Source organism: Alexandromys fortis, unplaced genomic scaffold (assembly GCF_014885135.2).
Source record: "Alexandromys fortis isolate MF-2015 unplaced genomic scaffold, M_Fortis_MF-2015_v1.1 scaffold_119, whole genome shotgun sequence".
Taxonomy (NCBI): domain Eukaryota; kingdom Metazoa; phylum Chordata; class Mammalia; order Rodentia; family Cricetidae; genus Alexandromys; species Alexandromys fortis.
Window position 1 is genome coordinate 2,117,051 of NW_026067991.1, and position 22,055 is coordinate 2,139,105.

General features: G+C 42.0%; 1 protein-coding gene across 3 annotated transcripts in view; it reads left to right on the plus strand.

Moving 5' to 3' along the window:
- Pcyt1a (phosphate cytidylyltransferase 1A, choline) overlaps window positions 1-22,055 on the plus strand; it is a 48,583-nt gene that overhangs the window by 730 nt on the left and 25,798 nt on the right. For all 3 annotated transcript variants that reach the window (XM_050159805.1, XM_050159807.1, XM_050159806.1), the window contains exon 2: window positions 19,743-19,869. In XM_050159805.1, the coding sequence (XP_050015762.1) occupies window positions 19,753-19,869 (117 nt within the window). In that variant the 5' untranslated portion in view covers window positions 19,743-19,752. The remainder of the gene's footprint in view (window positions 1-19,742; window positions 19,870-22,055) is intronic.

Here is a 22,055-nt window from a genome sequence, read left to right on the forward strand (position 1 = left end):
GATTAAAGTCTCCCAACTATGAGTCCCAGTGTATGTATGTACTGTTGGGTTGTGAAGATAGTGGATGACAACGAAATAAAAACGGAAAACTGGACTAGAATAGGAATTTCCACTGTGTTTTCATAGTAAGGGCTTAAGGTATGTGTGTTTGCAATGATGATGTTACATACATCTTTAAAGTTAGTTACATACATCTTTACGATGTATACAGTAAAGTACAGCTAAATTTGAAAACTGGGTGCGGTGATTCACAGCTAAAATCCTGACACCCAGAAGGCTGAGGCAGGAGTATATTGAGTAGTCCTACAGCCTGGTGGGTTCAAGGTGAGCCTGGGCTACCTGCCTTTTTTTTTTCTTTTTTTCTTTTTCTTTTTTTTTTTTTTTTTTGGATTTTCGAGACAGGGTTTCTCCGTAAGCTTTTGGTTCCTATCCTGGAACTAGCTCTTGTAGACCAGGCTGGCCTCGAACTCCCAGAGATCTGCCTGCCTCTGCCTCCTGAGTGCTGGGATTAAAGACGTGCGCCACCACCGCCTGGCTACCAGCCTTTTTTTTTTTTTTAAGACAGTGTTTCTTTGTGTAGCCTTGGTTGTCCTAGAACTAGACCAGGCTGGCCTTGAACTCACAGCGATACACAGAGATCTATCTGGCTTCTGCCTCCCTAGTGCTGGGGTTAAATGCACATGCCACCATGTCCAGCTTTTGCTGTTGATTTAGTTTGAGAAGCAGTGGATTGGGTTATTTCTGAGCTTTTCTTTTTGTGATGATTCTGTGATTAAGGAACCTTTTTGGACATAATTGAGGTGACTAGTTATGATTGAGGAATAAAACTCAGGGCCTTTTTGGGGAGAGCCTAAATCTGTATTGAAATAGGGATACTGAGCTCTTTAATCCCAGCACTTGGGAGGTGAAGGCAAGTGGATCTCTGTGAATTCGATGCCAACCTGGTCTACAGAGCTAGTTCCAGGACAGCTAGGACGGTTACATAGAGAAATCCTGTTTCAAAAAAAACAAACAAAAAAAAAAATTAGAGACAGAGGCCATGAGGAAATGGGAGTTTGTGGTAGGAGAAATTGCTGGGAATAGCTATTGAGGAAGGAGAAACTGAGGATAGGAAAGGAACAGAGCTCGAGAAGGGAACTGAACACAGAAAACAGTCTATGACAAATTAAGTAGAGGTGGGGAGATATATGATTTTTACAGTCTATTCAGTTTAGAGAATCTGCAACTAATAGGATTGCTAATAAAAATGTTATTGGGCTAGGTATGTTCTCAAATGACCTTAATTCCAGTGCTTGAGGGGTACAGGCAGGGAGACCTCTGTGACTTCCGAGTCAGCCTGAACTCTATATATCAAGGACTAGAATTACACAGAAAGACTTTGTCTCAAAAAAATAAAAACAAACAAACAAAACTATTGGGACTGGGTATGTTGGCATACCTGTAATTCCAGCACCTGTGGGCTACAAAGCAGTAAGACCTAGTTTTAAAGAAAAATTAGGGATCTGAACTGGGAGCCAGGGAGATTATTTAGCCATTAAATGTGTTTACCTGATGCAGGCCTGCCTTCCTGAATTTAACCTCTGGTACCCACATAAAGATGGAAGCAGAGGCCAGGCAGTGGTGGTGCATGCCTTTAATCCCAGCATTTGGGAAGCAGAGGCAGGCAGATCTCTGTGAGTTCAATGCCAACCTGGTCTGCAAGTGTTAGAGTTCCAGGATAGGTTCCAAAGATCCAGAGAAACCCTGTCTCAAAAAAAAAAAAAAAAATGAAAGCAGAGAACCCGCTGTACCTCTGAACATGTACCATGACATGCATGCACCTCCATGTCTAAACTATAAAATGCATGCATGAGCAAGCACACACATAGGGAATCATACTAATGAAAAATAAAAAGAATGATATTTTGTCCTGGTATGGGAGGTCCTTCTGTCTGTGTGTTGCTTTTCTTGATTAATGAATAAAGAAACTGCTTTGGCCTGTTGATAGGGCGGAACTTAGGTAGGCGGGGAAGACAGAGTCAGGGAGACACCATGGATCTGTGGCTGGAGGTAGACATGCTAAAACTTTGCTGGTAGGCCACAACCTTGTAGTGATATACGGATTAATAGAAATGGATTAAATTAAGATGTAGGAGTTAGCCAATAAGAAGCTAGAGCTAATGGGCCAAGCAGTGTTTAATATAGTTTCTGTGTGGTTATTTTGGTTCTGGGTGGCCAGGATGAACAAGTGGCCTCTTCGTGTTGCAACAAATTGGCGCCCAACAAATTGGTGCCCAATGTAGGGCTCAAACCCACGACTCTGAGTTTACGAGTCTCATGCTCTACCACACCATTGTCCTGTACAATGGTAAATAATATGATAATAATAAATGGCAACCATCATGGGGAGAAAAGGAGGACAGAACAATCCTGGGAGTGGCAACAGTCATGATAATCTGGCATGGAAAGGCCTTGGTGTATTCATCTCTCTAACTTGACTGTTTTTGCACTGTAGGCTGTCTGACACTTGGGAATGATGCTACATTCTGGCTCATTCAATTAAAGCTTTAGCTTCTGGTTTTATTTCTCACTCATTCTCCTTCATGAGGACCATTAATAATGCAGTTTAAATTGATTAAAATGAGTATGGTCTCCCCTAGTCTATTTTGAGATAGGATCTCATTGTAGCACTGACAGGCATTAAATTTTTGGCAGTCAGAGGTGTGGTGGCTCATGTCTTTGATTGCAACACTTGGTAGGCGGAGGCAGCTGGGCCTCCGTGAGTTCAAGACCAGCCTGGTCTACATCATCAAGTTTCAGGTCAGGTTGGCTACAAAGTGAGACTCTAACAAACAAACAGATAATATGTACAGCAGTTCTCCTGCCTCCTCCGAGTGCCGGGATTAAAGGCATGCACCACCACTGTTTGACGTGGGGACCTCCTCTTAAGGAGATGGTGTCTTGGATTCTGAAGGTTACTTTACCTGATGTTAATACTGACTCGCTCTAATTATGGGAAGATTACACGTATTTTAGATTCAGATTTCCTAAATAATTGAATATTATCTGTATAGTATGTTTTGGAAAGCAGTTTGTAGGTAGGTATATAGCAAGGCGTGTCTCTCTCTCTCTGGTTAACTCTGTTGAAGTAGGATGAGTGCCAGTGAACTAAGGGAGCCTTAGGTCTACAGAACTGTTACATCACACTCTCAGCTGTTTACAAATAGAGCCGCTAAAAATAGCAACATGGGTTTTGCTCTGTACTTGAGAACAGAAATGCATGACTCTTAAGAAGGGTGAGTTTGGTTTGGTTTTGAGATCTACCTTGTGACTGTGTTTACTTCCCTTTTGGTCTCAGAACAGGGATCTTTTTATGGTATGATGAAACTTTACAAAGTCCATTTTCGCAGTAATTTTTCCTTTTTTGAAGGGAGGGTTTCCTATAGCTTAGGCAGATCTTCAGTCTTTGTGACTGAGGATGACCTTGGACTCCGGATCCTCCCATCTCTACCTCCCAAAAGCTGACACCACAAATGTAAACCACAACACCAAGCTTAGAGTAATTTTACTTTTTATTTTTTTGAAACTGAGTTTCAGCATGTAGCCCTGGCTGTCCTGGAACTCACTATGTAGACCAGGCTGACCTTGAACTCATGGAGATCCACCTGTCCCTGCCTCCTAAATGCTGGCAATAAAAGCCTGCACCACACCAGCAGAATAATTTTCCCTTTTAAACATTTTAAAAGAATTTTTAATGATTTATTTAACTTTATTTTATGTGCAATGGTGTGATGGTATCAGATCGCCAGGAACTGGATTTATAGACACTTATGAGCTGCCATGTGGGTGCTGGGAATTGAACCCAGGTCCTCTGGAAGAGCAGTAGAGCAGTCAGTGTTCTTAACTGCTGAGCCATATCTCCAGTCCCCAGAGTAATTTTCTTATACAGAATTAAAATACATAGAATTAGAAAAGAATTGTTATATTGCAATACATTTAACAAAATATTTTAAAGTATTACTACAGCAGTTTTTATTTTTTAAAAGGATTTATTTATATTTATTTTTTTTAATTTTACTGTTATGTGTATGGGTACTTTTCCTGCATATGTGTTTGGGTACCAGATATGTGTCTGATGTCCTAGAAGGCCAGAAAAGAGCAGTGGATCTCCTGGAATGAGAATTGCAGACAGTTCTGAACTGCCATGTGGGCACTAGAATTGAACCCAAGCCCTCTGAAAGAGAAGCCATTGCTCTTAACTGCTGAGCCATCTCTCAAACTGCTATTTTTTCTTTTTCTTTTCTTTTTTATTTTCGAGACAGGGTTTCTCTGTAGCTTTTGGTTCCTGTCCTGGAACTAGCTCTTGTAGACCAGGCTGGCCTCGAACTCACAGAGATCCGCCTGCCTCTGCCTCCCGAGTGCTGGGATTAAAGGCGTGCGCCACCACTGCCCAGCTTCAAACTGCTATTTTTATTTTTAAAAATTAGCCAGGCAGTGGTGGTTATGCCTTTAATCCCAGTACTTGGGAGACAAAGGCAGGAGGATCTCTGTGAGTTCAAGGCCAGCCTGGTCTACAAAGTGAGTCCCAGGACAGCCAGGGGTATTGCACAGAGAAACCCTGCCTCGAAAAAACAAAACAAAACTGTGTTTATATGTGTCTCTCTGTGTGTGGGGGTATGTGCACATGAGTGTGTGTGAGTGCAGTGCCCGTAATGTCTGCTGGTGGCAAAGTCTATTTTCCTGCTCCTTGCGCCATTACTGTTGTGGCTCCTGTTCCTAACACTCAAGGGAATGGTGACTGTTGGAAGTTAGTGAGAACACATGTCTACAGTGTTATATCCAGATTCAGAATTCTCTCACACAGCTGTCTTAGAGGAGTCTTACATCTCACTTTAGGAAGAGCGTAAGTTCAACAGCGGCTACTCCTTGAATCTTCATGGGTTCTTTTGTTTGTTTAGCTATTTTGTGGGGAGGTTGGGGAGACAGTGCTTCACTTGGCAGCCCAGACTGGTCTGGAACTCATGGAAATTATCCTGTCTCAGCCTCCTAAACATTCAAGTTACAAATATAAGCCGCCCACCATACATGGCTTAACTCTTGAAGAATAGTATAAAATAAAATTATCTGGACCTGGGTTATGCAGTATTCATGTGCCTACCTAGTGTGCTTTAAGTCTCAACTTTGATGTCTCATCACACTGTCACCTCCCAAAAAGTTCAGATGTAAGGCTTAGTACTAGTGGGGGCTAGAGAGCTATCTCAGTGGTCAAGAGTGCTGGCTGCTCCTTCAGCAGACCTAGGTTCCACGGCGGCTTACAACCATCCAGCTCCAGGGGCTATCAAGAGTCCTCATGTCTTCAGGCACTGGACACACATGGTACACAGACATATTACACAGGCAAAAGAACAGAAAGAAAGAGGAAAGAACTGATGTTAGTGTCCATTGGGAGTTTCAGGGGAGTCCTTTTTTGTAATACCTTACTCTGTTTCTAGGCCCAAGCAGACACTCTGTTTTGCTCCAGCGGCTAACTCAGGCTTTCCACAGCCCTGTACCCACTCAGTGTTGAGCATGGGTGCCTTTGAATAAATTAGAAGGAGGGGAGCAAATTCAAAGTCAGTATCGTAGTCAGGGCAACTTTCAGACCTCAAATATTGGAGTGTGGAGCACTGAACTCCAGCTTGAAACCAATGTGGGTTCGTAAATTATGTTATAAAACTTGCCTTTACGTTTAGAAGTTCCGGATCAGATGTTCTCTTTGTTTGTTTGTTTGTTTAGCTTTTTGAGACAGAGTTTTTCTGTGTAGCCCTAGCTGTCCTGAAACCCACTCTGTAGACCAGCCTGGCCTTGAATTTACAGAGATCCGCCTACCTATGCCTCCCAGGTGCTGGGATTAAAGATGTTTCACCACCAGTTGTTGTTGTTGTTGTTGTTGTTGTTGTTGTTGTTGTTGTTGTTCTTCTTCTTCTTCTTCTTCTTCTTCTTCTTCTTCTTCTTCTTCTTCTTCTTCTTCTTCTCCTCCTCCTCCTCCTCCTCCTCCTCCTCCTCCTCCTCCTCCTCCTTCTTCTTCTTCTTTCTTTTAAGTTAGATTTATTAGTGTGTGAGCGTATACCTGTGTCACAGTAAAGGTGTGGGGGTCAGAGGACAACTTTGTGCTCTGTGTCAGAGGATGAAGGCAATCCACCTTTGTGTGGATTCCAGGATAAACTCAGATTGTCACATTTGCATATCAGTGTCTGTCCACTTAGCCATCTTACTAGGCCTACAGTACAATTTACTGAAATAATCCTATTCCTAGTACTGTCCTCTACCTTAGATTGTATAGTTCTAGGCAAAATTTGTCAACAGAAAATTTGATAAAACTGAGTCTGAAGATGGGCATCATGGTGCATACCTTTAATCCTCACACTCGGAGGCTGAGGCAGGAAGACCACTGTGAGTTCCAGTCCAGCCTGCTTTTATATCAAGTTCCAGGATAGCCAGGCTACAAGGATAGACCCTGTCTCAAAACAAATAAAACAAAACAAAAACCAGTTCTGTCTTTATCTGTAAATCTGAGTTGTCAGGCCTGTATAATGTGCCAGTAAACGTTTTGGATTTGCAGGTCACGCGGTCTCTTTTGCAATATTCCCCTCTGCTGTTGTAGCACAGAGCAGCCATGAGCAATAATCAGTAGAAAAGCCTGGCTGTGCTGCGTTAAACCTTACCAAAGCAGGCAGTGGGACATCTTGTACCTGCTAAAAAGTGTTTCTTCCCAGTCTGGGAGATTTGTTTCTTGCATACAGCCCTTCTTCCTTAGTTAGGTTAGCTCTATCTTCTTTTGAACTTCAAGAGACTTTGCGGAAGCAATGCCACTGCTGAAAGACCCGAGTGCAGGGTAGATGACCTGGTTAAGGGATGCCCAGAGCGCTGGATTCACTCCTGGGGATTTACAGAGCTCTCTTATGGTCCAGCAGGGTAGACACAGAGTAAGTTTGTTTCCTCAGAAGCGGAAGTCTGAACACTGCAAAGGACAGTTTACCTCTCCTTTTTTTTTGCAGATTTAGCTCCCTATATGGTAGTCAGTTAAGCTTGAATTTGTTGAAATTTGGAAATAGTGAATATGGTACCATTTAGGTTGTCATGCTTTTGGAACCACTTCCTTTTTTGCCCTGAGGTGCTTGCTAGATGTAATAGCAGTACATGTAATAGAGAGGTTTGGGTGAGAGTCCCTGAAACTGCTCCCAGGGTCCTGTCGTCTTTAAGACACAGGCATGTGCATGCCTGAACTAAGGTTTTCTTTCCTTCGAGTCATTCATATTGAAAAAGTACTGGATAGGGTAAGTTCAGTGGAGAAAGGCATTGTCCCCAAGCCTGACGACCTGATTTCTCTCTGTGGAACCCACAGGTGGAAGGAGAGAACCAACTCCTGCAAATTGTCCTTTGACCTCCACACATATCCTGTGGCTCATGCACACATTCATGTATACACACAATGTTAAAAAAAAAAAAAACCTCTAAAAATACGATTTTTTTAATCAAAGAAAAAAGGCTTGGCTGGTTCCATCCTTATTATCCCCTCCCTGCTGCCCCACTCCCACGTACGTGTCTCAGCTGAGTCGGTGTGTCCAAGCAGGCGTGTATTGGAACACTGAAGAACAAGGCGGTCAGTGTATGCTGGGAGGTGAGTCAGCAGAAGCACTGGGGGCCTGTGAGCAGTCGAGATAGCAGAGATGGCACTGTGTGTCCTGAGAGCTCTTGGGAGCCGCTGATGTGCCAGCAGGCTGGGCGGTGCTGGGAAGGAGGGACACTGCTCACATTTGGAAGGTGTGCTGGAAAGGAGAGTTTGTGGTTAAGGCGGTGACAGGCCGAGCAAGCAGAGGTGCTATTTATTTATTTATTCTTTTAAGGTGGCAGAGGTTTTAAAAGTAGGGCCTTACGCACACTCCATTTCACTGTTGGTCCCTTTGCCTTGTTTGTTACAGCTGTTCAGAAGAACTTTACTGAAGGAGAAGGTGTTAAGAGGGAAAGAGGAAATGTTTTATGTTCTATCTGCAGTGTCTTTCCTTCCTGGCTCTTCCATGTTGAAGTATCTAAGTATTGAATGCCTCTTGGGGACTAGAGGCCATTACTAGCATTGCCTTATGAGTTATAATTCAGGTTTTTATTCTTAGTATGATTTTTTTTTTATCCCAAGTGGTAAACAAAAGAACAATTGTTCTTAGCTTACTTGGGCAAAAGGATAATGTATTGGTTGGTGTCACTAAATAGTTTGGATCCGGCTTCTCACCATCAGGTCTGCCTTACCTATGCTAACTCACCGGTCTTTCCTCCTAGTGACAAGATGGGCACTGAGCTGGTCCCAGAGTGGTTCCTAAAGTCACACCCCCTAGGTCCAAATAAAGAAAATAATAAGTGATCATTTTTGTCCAAGTGTTTTCATCTGTACGGTCCCAAGATTTCTTCTGTGTGGACTGGTTTAAGTCGTGTACCACTGTCCCCCTCCAACAAGTTGTAGCTGAGCGGGATTGATCCCAGGGCGAGGGAGAAGGCACACTGAGCAAATGAACCTCCGAATGTAAAGGAGGTCCTTAATTAGGTCAAGGAGCATGAGCCTTTGGAAAGGCAAACAACAAATACCCAGGGTAATCAGGATTTACAGTCTGATTTCTTACTTGATCTTTACCAGGACTCTGGAATTTCTGCATTTTATTGCAGCCTTTCTTCATCACAGAAGAAACTCCCAGCCTCCTGGAGTTAAGAAGCTGGGAAGACCTAGCATTAAATCTCAATTTAATTGGGATCCTGAGTACTCTGCCAATGATCTGCTTAGTGGGAAGGGAGCCCAGTACTTATGAAAAGAGCAGTTAAATCCTACCTGGCACTGTAGTCTGCAACGCCGCGGTGTGTTTTTGTGAGAGAGAACACAGACTGTAGAGAGAGAATTCCTGAGTTCAGATCATTTTGGGGATCCAGCAAGCTATATCCTATCTACTGTCCACCTGTGCCTTTAAATATAAGAAGTTATTTTGGAACACAGATGAAAATGCAGGGGGGCTGGAGAGATGGCTCAGCGGTTAAGAGCACTTGATGGCTCTTCCAGAGGTCCTGAGTTCAGTTTCCAGCACCCACATGGTGGCTCACAACCATCTGTAGAGGGATCAGATTCCTTCTCCTGGTGGGCATGAAGACAGAGCACTCATACATAAAATACATGAATGAATAAATCTTTTAAAAAAGAAAAGAAAATGCTGCTTCTTTCCTGTGTTAGGTGGGTGAGCTCAGTGGAATTGTTTAACCTTGTGCTTAAGTTTTCTCATGTATGAAATGAGGGCACGAATGAGCAACTTTGTGATTGCGGTGAGGGTTACATTAGTTAATATGCACAGGAGCCTTGTAACTTCCTGACACATAGGAAGTGCTCCAAGTATAATTGTTGTAATCACTGTTTTAGCATCATAATATTTAGGACTGCCATATAGGAATGAGGATTGTTAGCACAATGTATTAGACTTATATCTGTTTGAATATACTTATAGGAATTCTAATATATTCTATATTTTGTTTTATAAAGATAAAATTATTTTATTGTATTTTATCTAAGAAATATTACGGTACTTATTGGAAAGGAGGGGGTCTGGTAATATGTTACATATATTTATTTATTTTTGGTTTTTCAAGACATGGTTTCTCTGTGTAGCCTTGGCTGTCTTGGAACTCATTCTGTAAACCAGGTTGTCCTCAAACTCAGAGATTCTCTTGCCTCTGCCTCCAAAATTCTGGGATTAAAGGTCTGAGCCACTACCTGGCAAAACAAAGGTTTTTGACAGACGTGATAGCTTGCTCCTATAATCTCTGCACCTAAAATGCTGAGGCAGAAGGATTGCTATGAGTTTAAGGCTACCCTGGGCAACATAGTGAGTTCCAGGCCAATGTGAGACTTTGTCTCAAAAAAGAAGTGAAAGTTGCTTTTCAGATTTATAAATTATATAAAATTGTGGTGAGGAGCTAGCGCGGTAGATAACATTCAAGTTAAGTCATCTGAATAGAATAGAACAAGGAGCAGCAGGAACCTTTTCAGAATTTTGATGAAAAAAATGAGCTTTAAAAGGATTAAGTATTTAATCCTTTTAATCCCAGCACTGGGGAGGCAGAGGCATCTCTGGGAGTTCGAGGCCAGCCTGGTCTACTAGAGCTACAGAGAAACCCTGTCTCAAAAACAACAACAACAACAACAAAACAAACAAACCAAAAAGGATTAAGTATTTTATAATCTTTGGTAGAAAGGTCAGTTGGCATCTCTGTATCACCACAAACGTTGGCTTGTGAGTCTCTGAATTAGGCAGAAGTGTTTCTCTGTGCACATAGATCTTCCTTTGTACTACAGTACTCTCTATTGAAAATCTACTCTGGGATGCCTTTTATTACCAAGATACATGGTTCCTGAGGTGCCCAGTCCCTTTGCAGGTAATTCCTAAAAAGAGTTTATTATATTTAGCTAGAACCTGTGTCTCTACATCTTCCAGTAAGTAATCATTTTTAATGCCTGGACTTTCACAAAATAAGTCTCTGCCCTATCCACTGTGACATATTCATGTATTTAAAATAATTACCAGGTACCTGTTTTGGTGTGTGTGTTTCTTTTAAGGTATGGTTTCTCTGTGTAGCCTTGGCTGTCCTGGAACTTACTCTGTAGCCCAGGATGGCCTCAAACTCACAAAGATCCACCTGCCTCTGCCTCCCGAGAGATGGGGTTAAAGGTGTGAACCACTACCGCCTCTCCAAAAAGAATTCATCATTTCTTTTTTTGAAATTATTTTCAGATTTGCTGATTTTATTCTTATGTGTATGGTATTTGCCTACTACTAGTGTTTTATGGTGCTGTCTGATTATATTTGATTTTTTATATTTATTTATTATGTATTTCTGTGTGTATGTCTGCAGGCCAGAAGAGAGCATCAGACCTCATTACAGATGGTTGTAAGCCACCATGTGGTTGCCAGGAATTGAACTCAGGACCTTTGGAAGAGCAGGCAATGCTCTTAACCACTGAGCCATCTCTCCAGCCCTGTATTTGATTTTTCACCCTTTTTTTTAAAAACATTTTTTTGTTCATGAGACAAGATCTCTGGCTATTCTGGAACTTACTGTGTACACCAAGCTCAGCTTGAACTCAGAGATCCAGCTGCCTCTGCCTCCCAAGCTAGGATTAAAGGTGTGCATAGGTCAAAGGGTTGTGAACACTAAGAGTATTAATAATTTTAAAGTGCTCTTGGTGTGCAGGTGCTATATGAATGCTTACTATAGATGTTTTTTTTTTCATAATAGTACTAACTTCTAAAAGTTCTTGCCAGAGCAGTGATTTTGAAATGGGATATACCCTACCCCTCGATCACCTCAGGGCTCTACTAGTAAGACAGCCATCATCAGGTCCTGGAGAAAGGGCTTGGCAACTGAAACACTTGCTATGCAATCTGTAACTGCTGCTCCGAGGGTTTCAGCAACCCCTGCTAGCTTCTATATGAGTGCCCCCCCCACACACAAATGCACACACACAACAAACGTAAATATTAACAAGAAGATAGGCCATTACTAGATGGAGGCCTTTAAACCTGCAAACTCAAACTGTGAACTAAAAAGCTTCTTTATAAATTAGTCGGTTTCATTATAGTAATACAAAATGGGCTAAAATACAAAAAGCTGATATGGAAGCGTGAGCTTGCTGATGTTCGATTGTGGATAGTGCCCTGTAGAGGGGATCCATGTTTTATATACTGCCAAGTACTGTCCCCGAGCTGGTTAGTAGGTAGGAGCCACTTCAAAGGAACAAAAGGACTCGCGTCCTAAACTACTGCCTTGTATCCTATCTAGTACCCTCACAAACCTGAACGCAGAGAGATCTTTGCTTTAAAGTGTAGGAAAGTAAGAAATTTCCTTTGACCTGGGTGGGTTGTTTGGGTCTGTACCTCCTCAGTATCCCCCTTGCAATTGGGCATTGCTACTACAGGATATTTCTCCCAGAATCCTTCTCAATGAATCCCTACAACATCTAAAAAGAAATGTATTTTTTTAAAGTTTATTATTCTCAACTGGGCAGTGGTGGTACATGCCTTTAATTCTAGAACTTGGGAGACAGAGGCAGGTGGATCTCTGAGTTCAAGGCCAGTCTGGTCTACAGAGCTAGTTTCAGGACAACCAGGGCTACACAGAGAAACCCTGTCTCGAAAAATCAAAAAGAAAGAGAGAAAGAGGAAGGAAGGAAGGAAGGAAGGAAGGAAGGAAGGAAGGAAGGAAGGAAGGAAGGAAGGAAAGAGAGAGGAGGAGGAGGAGGAGGAGGAGGAGGAGGAGGAAGAAGAAGAAGAAGAAGAAGAAGAAGAAGAAGAAGAAGAAGAAGAAGAAGAAGAAGAAGAAGAAGAAGAAGAAAAGAAGAAGAAAGAAGAAGAAGAAGAAGAAGAAGAAGAAAAGAAGAAAAAGAAAGTAGTAACTAAGACAACCACTGACTATCTCCTGGTAGAAGGGATTTTAGAACAGCAAAATATCCAGGCTGAGAAGCAGGTATTATGGGTTATTTTTTTACCCAGATTTACAAGGAGACTGAGGAGCTAAGGAATCAAGGTTGAGATTTGGAAGATATGCAGCCAAAGGAGCTGAGAAAGGTCATAGAAGGTGTTTGGGTGCAAGTCTCACCCCAGCCCCTGGCATTCATATATCCAAAGAGTCGGGAATGTTTGGGTGGAAGTTCCACCCCAAGCCTCCTCCCATGGGAGTTGCCTCAGTCCAGACTCCACCCCCAGGAAGCCCACCAAACGATGACCCCCTCCCCAGAGATAGTGGTCTTGACTAAGGGTATTTAAACTGTTCTCCTAGAGAACAAACTCTTGATTTTCCAGTCTTCCTTTCCCTTCTCCTCTCTGGGGGGCTGGAAAGCCATCTGGGAGCATTGGTATCCACTAAACCTGGGCCTTTTCTTATTCAGTTTGATTTGGTCTGATTTGGATTATTGTGTCGGCAGAGAGGCTTATTGGGGTGCAGAAACTTTTCGGAAGGATGCATCCAGGAAGCTGTGTGCCAGAGAGTGGGATTGGCTTAGCACTGGGATGGTTGGAAAAGGTGTGTAGTGTAGCTCAGAAATCAGCTTATTTTCCCATCATAGGCACAGAGAACTTGCAGAACAGAATTATTCAGCACGTGCCCTGGGGAGGAGGTACCTTAGGTTCATTCCCCTGTTTCAGACTGGCCAAGCACTTTGTGGCTGCACGTGAGTCACATGGGTCTAGGTACAGGTTGTACTTGGGTGTCTGTGTACCGAGAATGCAGACTTGCAGAATGCAAGAGTTAAGGGGTCATGGTGGCTTCTACCCAGCTTTCAAAGGAAAACCTAGGAAGCAAGGCAGAGTTTCTCACAGGGTAGAAACTTCTTCAGAGAGCCCAGATAGACTGTTTCTGTGTTTTCAGGCATGTTGAGACCCCAGCAGTGTAAAGTGTGTGCTAGGCAGAGCTTCGGGCAGTGTGGAAAAGCAGCCCCAGGTCATAAGCAGAGGTCTTGGGTACTCAGCAAATGTATAAAAGATGCTAGGCTTGCATTTCTTCAGTTAGAGTCTTTGCTGGGTTTCAGACTTTGCTTTGGACTGGGTGATCCTTTCTGGTTGTCTCTAGCCTTATATTGGATAAGGAATATCTATTCTAGTCCTGACCCACCATTTTTATCTTGGAGGTATGTGATTCACTTATTGTTTTACAAGGAATCAGAAATAGAGGTGGTTGCCTTGAGTGTCAGATGAGACTTTGGCCTTTTGAGTGGCACTGGAACTTGTTATGCCCTTGGCTGTGGGATAGACTAAAAGCATTTTCGTACTGTGCGATGATAGGGCTATGGACTGACCTGACTACAGTCTTGAATTGTAGCCACCATGATTGTTACTAAGTAATCATAGCTAATTTTTTGGCGTATTTCCCCAGCAAACCATAAATGGATAAAATCACTACATGTAGCGATTTACCATAGGACTTCTGATCCAGGATTGCTCTTGATTCCTTAGTATTATCTTAAGATAAAGCAGGTACATTCCAGCCATGATAGTCATTTTTGTCCTGACCCATAAATAAACACATCCCTTTGACCCAAATTGCAGGCTCTAACTGGACTTGATACTGTTTATGACCAAACTTCTGTCAGTAAGTCTTCCAGTAAGCTGTGTTCTGTATAGCTGAGGTCTGTTCTGCCCTTATTGTATGAGTGTAGTGGGACTTCTAAGAGATGGAGCTTAATAGGAGGTTTCTGAGGCTCCACCCTTCAGTAGGTGTTAAGGTAGGTTTATGGGACCCAGAGTCAGTCTGTCTGTCTGTCTATCACGTTAGTTATTTGAGACAAAGTCTCTCTATGTAGTCCTGGCTGTCCTGGAACTCAAACTTGAAATTGCCTATCACTGGGATTAAAGGTATACACCACCACACCCAGCCTTACAGTTATATATATATGTGTGTGTGTGTATATATATATATATAATTATATTTTTGATATATTTTATTGGCATTATCAAAAGTTATCCTTGAAGATATGAAATTATTCAGAAATCATGTTCTCGGCTTGCTTATATGTTGGCACTATGCAACAATTAAAATATCAACTGTGTCATAAAATGTATGGGATGTTAGTATGTTAACACTATTTTATTTCAAACTATAGAACCATTCATTCCATTTATTTTTTATTCTACTTTTCTTTGATATTGAAGAAGATAAGCCTTGCAGAAAAAACAGCAGCAACAGCAACAACAACCAATTTCTAATATGCAGGCCTTCAATACTACTGACTAATTACATTTCTTTTTTATTACTTTATTAATACTAGGAATCAAAATTTCCACTCCCCTCCCGCTCCCCCACTCACCCTCCTCCCCTCCCCCTCCAGTCCTAAGAGAGGGCAGGGTACCCTGCCCCCCTCCATCCAGGCCTAGTAAGGTGTGCATCCATATAGACTAGGATCCCAAAAAGCCAGTACATGCCATAGAGACAAATCTCAGTGCCTCAGTTATATTTTTTAAAGTTGCATTTTGATTTTTAAATTTATTTTTATTATTTTAATTATGTATGTATGTGTGTATGTGGTGTGTGTGTTCATGTGAGTGTAGTGTGAAAGAGACCAGAAGCACAAGATTCCTCCGGAGCTGGAGTTCCCAACAGTTATTAGCTGCCTGTGTGGGTCCTGGGTACTGAACTGGGGTCCTCTGAAGAGCGGTCTACCTTCTCAATTACTGAACCATCCTCCATCCCCTTGTGCAGTCTAATGTATGTCAATTATACCTCAAGAGTGTAAAATATGGCACGCATTATGTAGCAGTGCTATGTGCATTCGTCATATAGCACATGAGCATGCCTTATGCAGCTCATGTTAGGAGTCAACAAATTGGGATTAAGAAGGAACTCCAGAGATGATCTCATTTGAGGGCTGATCTGTTCAGGAAACTGTAGAGATATTTGTTTTTTAAATAAAACATTTTATTTTGAAAAGGAAAGCTTATGGAAAAGTTGCAGGAACACTAAGATGAATTTCCTCATGCTAAATCTAGGGCCATACTTTACTGTTTTCCTCAGTGTGGGATCCAGCACAGGGCCTTGTGACTGGTGGGCAAGTGCTCTACTGAGTTATACTTAAGCTCCACTTTTTAAATATAATGACATTTTCCTCGATTTCCCTTCCTCTATTTGTGTTGGGGAAAAATCATAAAAAGGAAAGCCAATCACAAAGTTCCTGAATATTAAGATAAAATCTCATATTCCTCACCTAGATTCATGTGTTGCAAATATTTTGCATTGTCAAAAAATAATATTTTCTTTTTTCCCCTTCCTCTTTCTCCTCGTACCTAGAGTAAGTTGTAGATGTGACTTTGTTTCAGGAAGCTTCAATGTATGGCTCCTAAAAACAAGTACTGCATGATAGCACAATCACCAGTTTCAGAAAATTAGTTCTCAGCTTTTCATGGTTTCTCATGACCAACAGTTTTTGAAGATTAGGTTTCTTGTGGGACGTCCTTCAGTGGGAGCTTGTAAGCTTGTTTCCTCCTGACACGCTGTGTGGCTGGTGTGTCCTTAGCACCTCACAGTAGGCGAGTGATTATGGGTTGTTTCATGGCATGACCCCCCCTTTTCCCTTTGTAATTAATAATTAATCTATGGAGAGATGTTTTGACATTGTGTAAATATCTTGTTCCTCAGCAAACTGTCACATGATAGGTTTTTAATTCTTTATCAAACATTCTGAAGGTGGAACCTAGAAATGATAGGATTAAAGGGTAGATTATTGACTCTACTTTTAAGCCAAAAAAGCAACTACTAATCTTAAATATTTTACATTGGTATGTATTTTTGAGTATTGATACAAATCTGAAGTTATTTTTGTTAGAACATATTGTATATATGTTTCTACTCTTTTTAAGAGTATTATACCTATGCAGCTCATCTAACAATGTAATGTAAATTTCTAGTCCTTGAAAGTTATTATTGCAAACTATTTAGGATAATAAAGAAATATAGGTTGGTAATCACCTATTACAATTAAACCTATAGTCATGTTAAGTATGTTTTCAAGGCCGTACAGAGATATTTAAATAAGCAGTTCATCTTCAAACACTTCAGAGATCTACAGAATATGGCATTTAAGATATTTTGATATCATAGATTTTTTTTTTATGACAATGAGACATGTCTGCTCCTGGTAGCCCCAGTCTACTTCAGAGAAGATAATGGGCATCAAAGACTCTCCATATGGAGTTTGCTTTCTTCATGGCAAAAGTTAGCCACTGGGCAAGAAACTGCCCTTGCCTGGACTGCTGACAGTATGCTGTCCAAACTGGACAAGTAGGACACAAAGATAGTGACTGCTGAACTTTGCCAAGACAAGGTAGAACAGTCCTTCAAAATCCCTGCTTCTCAGAAAAGTCTGTCAGATATACTAGGCCTGTAGACCAAAGATGGATGCCCCATTGTTATATAAGTACTTTGGGTGACGGTCAAGGCAGCCAGATATCTATGTTGTTGGTAACATTTCACCCTTCTGGAGTCCTTAAAGAAGTTGAAGACTAGATAGTCATAAAGTTTTCCCTAGTTATAATAAAAGGTAAATTAGGTATAAAACTTTAGACTTATGGGGATAAATAATAGAGTATTTTTTTAAAATTTGCCAAATACAAATGCATTGGGTATTGTTAACTTTAATTCTTACTTAAGAACTGTTTTGTTGTATATAATTTTACTATTTAATTAGACAAAAGGGGGAAATATAGAGTATTCTTCTTTACACTGTGTGAATATATGTTGTTCTGATTGATTTAATAAAGCTGACTGGCCAATAGCTGGACAGGATAAGGTTGGGGGAAGAACCAGACTAAGGACACTGGGAAGAAGGGCAGAGATAGAGGAGTTGCAAGCCAGACATGGAGAAGAAGCAGGAAGTGCAAGATAAAAAAGAGGTAATGTCATGTGGCAGAATATAGATTAATACAAATGGGTTAATTTAAGTTGTGCAACTTAGCTAGTAACCAGCCTGAGCTACTAGCCTAACATTTATAACTAATAAGTCCCTGAGTGGTTAATTGGGAATGTCTGCCAAGACAGAAAAACTGCCTTCAGGAACCCTGCATGTGGCTTCCATGTATCAATCGATAAAATAGTGGCTACCTGCATTTAATTTTGCTACATTTTTATGGGAGGCATGTGCATATGTGGCGGTCAAAGGACAGCTTATAGTAATCAGTTATCTCCTTCCACGGTGTAGATCCTTGATATGGAACTTAGGTCATCAGACTTGGGAGCTTTTTCTCACTAAGCCACCTCACCAGCCTGTATTATATTTTAATTGGCAAATAATAATTATGTATAGATATGGATACACTGTAATTGTGTGTTTGTGGTGCTGGAAATTGAACCGAGTGCTTTTGTATGGCAGACAAGTCTACCACTGGGCTACAATTCCAGCCTTTCCTTTTGTGAGACAAGATCTTGCTATATAACTCAGACTGACACTGAACTTGCCGTATAGGCTAGGAGGCCGGCCTCCAACTCATCATTCGCCAGCCGTTGCTACCCAAGTATTGAGAGAGCAGCTTCTAAAAGAGCCTGTGATGGGAAGGTCTTAGCAAGCCTGTCAGATGAGTGCATAGTTAGAGGTTAATTGTTAACTGGAAGTACTCAGTGTTGCTGGCACTTCACCTTCTTCCAGGCCAGTTTGTTTGTGATGAAAGGCAGTTTCTGGGCGGTGTTCCTGTCAGTCTACACTGCTATCTCTCTGTGTCAGGCTCATGCTTAGCCATGACTCACAGGGTGTTGTCACTTCAGCCTCTTAAGAACCAGGCCAGGTTTCTTGTAGATCTTGACACATTTCCACATGGGCCTGAGCTGGAGGGAGGAAAGGGAAGCACAGCTGCAGGACATCTGGTCAGGACAGCTCTCAAGAGGCTTACAGGAGGCGTCCAGGCAAACAGGGATGCCTCGTTCCCTGTCTTTTCTATTCAACGATTTTCCACTGTGCCATTCTTTCTCGTAGGCAGAAGTGACAGTTGATCATAGAGCTTCCTTTATCCCCAGTTTCTGGATGGTGCCTAATAATTCATCATTCAAAAGAAATTTGTTGCTTCATGAAGACTGTATTACCCAAGAAAATGCAAATTTGGGGCTAACAGGTGGTTCGTCAGATAAAGACTTGACAAACTTGAGTCCAATCCCCAGGGCTTGTGTGGTAGAAAGAGGGAGCTAGCGCCTACAAGTTGTCCTTTGACTTCCCCTCTCCTCCACATATATGTACACGTGCACACACACACACACACACACACACACACAAATAACTGTAGTAAAATTTTGTAATGCAGCTGTTCCCACTGGGACTGGAGAGGTAGACAAGCCCACATCTAAACAGGACATCAGTTGTTCTGACTCTCAGGATAGGGAGGTGTTAGATACTTCCTGCTAAACTAGACAGAAAAGTGTTTTTTTTTTTTTTTTGAGAGATTCTGTGTTTATCAGTTGAGAATTCTGAGCCAGCTTTAGGTGGTGACCCTGATAGAAGAAGAAATGGCATGGTGACTCACAACTGTAATCCAATGCCAGAAGGCTGAGGCAAGAGCACTTTACCAAAGACAGCTTTTCCCATTGCACCTGCTATGTTTCTGTGATAGATGCAGGGTTCCATAAGCTGGGGGTGGTAACACCTGCCTGTAATTCCAGCATTTGGAAGTTAGAGGCAGCAGGTGCCTTACAAGTAGGAGGCCACTCTGTGTTCTAGGCCAGCCAGTGCTACATGAGACCCAGTCTTAACTTCCCAATCCTCTCATATACTTCGGAATCAAACCAAACAAGAAGTCTGTATAGGTTACCCATTCCCAGTCTGCTAAAATACTTTAGATTTCACGGTATTTGTATTTCAGGTTAGGAATTTGTAATCAGTAAAGTCTAAGTGTGTATTCCCAAATCCCAAAAGACAGGAATCTGACAGCCCTGGCAACAGGCACTTCAGCTAACTTGATTTGGACAGGAGTCTTCCTCAGCCAAGTCTCTCAAGCCCTCTGTACACAGTCAAGACAGGGAAAGGGCAGTGTGTGGGCTGCAGTGCTGGGGAGTAAGTTTCGGGGCAGGAGATGAACTGTGGCCATTGTTCACAGTGGTGTTTTCTGCATTTCTTTATTGCCATTGGCTCATCTTGGTGAAAGGTATGCTCTGTAGTTACTGGTTTGCTGAGTGCATTTGTGTCTCTCAAATACTGGTTCAGACATTTTCTACATTTTTTTTTTGAGCAGTTAAAAGAAAATGGAGGCACAGAGTTCAGCTAAAGTCAATTCGAGGAAGAGGAGAAAAGAGGCACCTGGCCCTAATGGAGCAACAGAGGAAGATGGCATTCCTTCAAAAGTGCAGCACTGCTCAGTCGTAAGTGAAGTTGGCCAGGAGCACCTGGGGACGGAGGTAGACAGCGGTGGAGCACGGACACTGGTGTTAGTGCTCTTGGTAGCGTGAATGGTGAAGGATGGCGAAGGATGGTGAAGGATGGTGTGCTTTCTTGGCATCTTATGAATCACAGCTCAGTTGTAGAAGCTTTACATGGACATTGAAAAAAAATGACTAGGATAATTTGGAAGATATACAAGTATCAAACCAAAAATCAAATTTGTAGTAACAAAATAGGGACATTCCAGTTTCTGCTAGTGATTGGGTGTGGGTATCATCTCATGGTGTCAGTGTCCCGTGTCCTCCTGTCCTCTGTGTCATTTCTGCACTCACTGGCTCCTTTGTACACCTCCACCTCTGTTCTTCCTAGACTATCTGGAGCCAAGCCTTAGACCCCATTTCAAACTTCCTGTTTCTCTCTCTCTCTCTCTCTCTCTCTCTCTCTCTCTCTCTCTCTCAAAAAACAAATGATTCACTGGCCATTGTGGTTGCACACTGGAGGCAGAGGCAGGCAGATCTCTGAGTTTAAGGCCAGCCTAGTCTACAGAGCAAGTTCCAGGACAGCCAGAGCTACACAGAGAAACCCTATCTCTTATAACCAAAAATAAGTAAATCAATCAATCACAAAATTATTTATAAAAATTAAAATTTAACCTATCTAAGTATATTTCACTCATAAATATATGTGGTATGTATATATGTATAAGTAAAGCACCTAAACGGAGGAAAAGCCAGGGTTCTGCTTGTGACTAAGGTTCCACAGTCCCTTTTCAGCCAACACATATTGAGAACCTCTGGGTACCAGTTGCTGCTATTGAGATTGCAAAGATGAGCCTATGACCCAGTTGTGGTAAATACTTATAATCTGAACAGTCGAGGCTGAGCCAGGAGGATTTAAGAAACTGGGCTATATAATTCATGGCCAGCCTTTGTCTCAAAAACAAAACCAGCAACAATAACAACAAAGGCAAGAAAAGGAGATAGTCACAAGTCATATATAGGTGAAAAGTACCAGCTAGAAGGAAACTGAAGGTACCTAGAAGTTGACATTAACTGAGGGGTTGGGGAAGTAATTTGTTCTGACCCATGGCCCATAGACCATGTGTGGCCAAGGAGAGCTATGGGGCAGCCCAGCACACTTAACCTGGGGCTGGAAAGATGGTCAGTGGTTACCAGCACTAGCTTAACTCCCAGCATCCATGTGGTGACTCACAACCAACTGTAACTCCAGTTCCAGGGCATCTGATGCCTTCCTTTGACTTCTGCCAACACCAGGCATATAAGCTGCACACAAACATATGTGCAAGCAAAACGCCCACACGCGAAATAAAAAATAAAAAGCGGTGAGGGGCTGGAGACATGGCTCAGTGGTTGAGAGCACTGACTGCTCTTCCAGAGGACCAAGGTTCAGTTCCCAGCACCCACATGGCAGCTCACACCTGTCTATAACTCCAGGGCTTCTTCTGACACTCTCATGCAGATATGCCAATGAATACTATATATATATGCGCCTCGTCAAAATAGTGAATTAATTTTTTTTTTAATTTGGGACATTTTCCCCCTCCCTCCCTCCCTTCCTTGCTTCCTTGTCATTGCACAGCCCTTGAGCACAAACTTTGTAAATGATAACTCATCATTTCACAATGTCAAAAGATTGAATATCCCTACTAGGGGATAGAAACTCCCCGCTCCATTGTTCTCATCTCTTTCTCTAGAGCCTTTCCCCTGGCATTATGAAAATAATGATTATTCTGCAAGGACCTGGTTTTATTATGTAGACTGTTTGGGCAAAAGAGAATTGCTCTGTGGCCATCAGAAACCTGTGCTAATGAATACTCAAAGATAGGACAAGGAAGAGCAACAGTAGGAAGCTGCTGAAGTTTAGGTTCATGTTGATGTTGCCACAGGTCAAACCCAGGGCACAGTTCAACATGTGTGTGTGTGTCTATCCCGTTTGAAGTGTTCCTTCATGCTCTCTGCCATTCAGTCTCCTCAGCCAAATTTTAATGAAGCATTCATATGAAACAAGTAGAAAGCTTGCGTTTATTAAAACATAGTGCACTCAGATAAAAGACCAGATCTCGTGAACACTGAAAGGCTGTATCAGTGGTGTGCTGGAGACAGTTACTAAATAGTCAGAAAATTCATTAGTTGATTAAACCATTGAT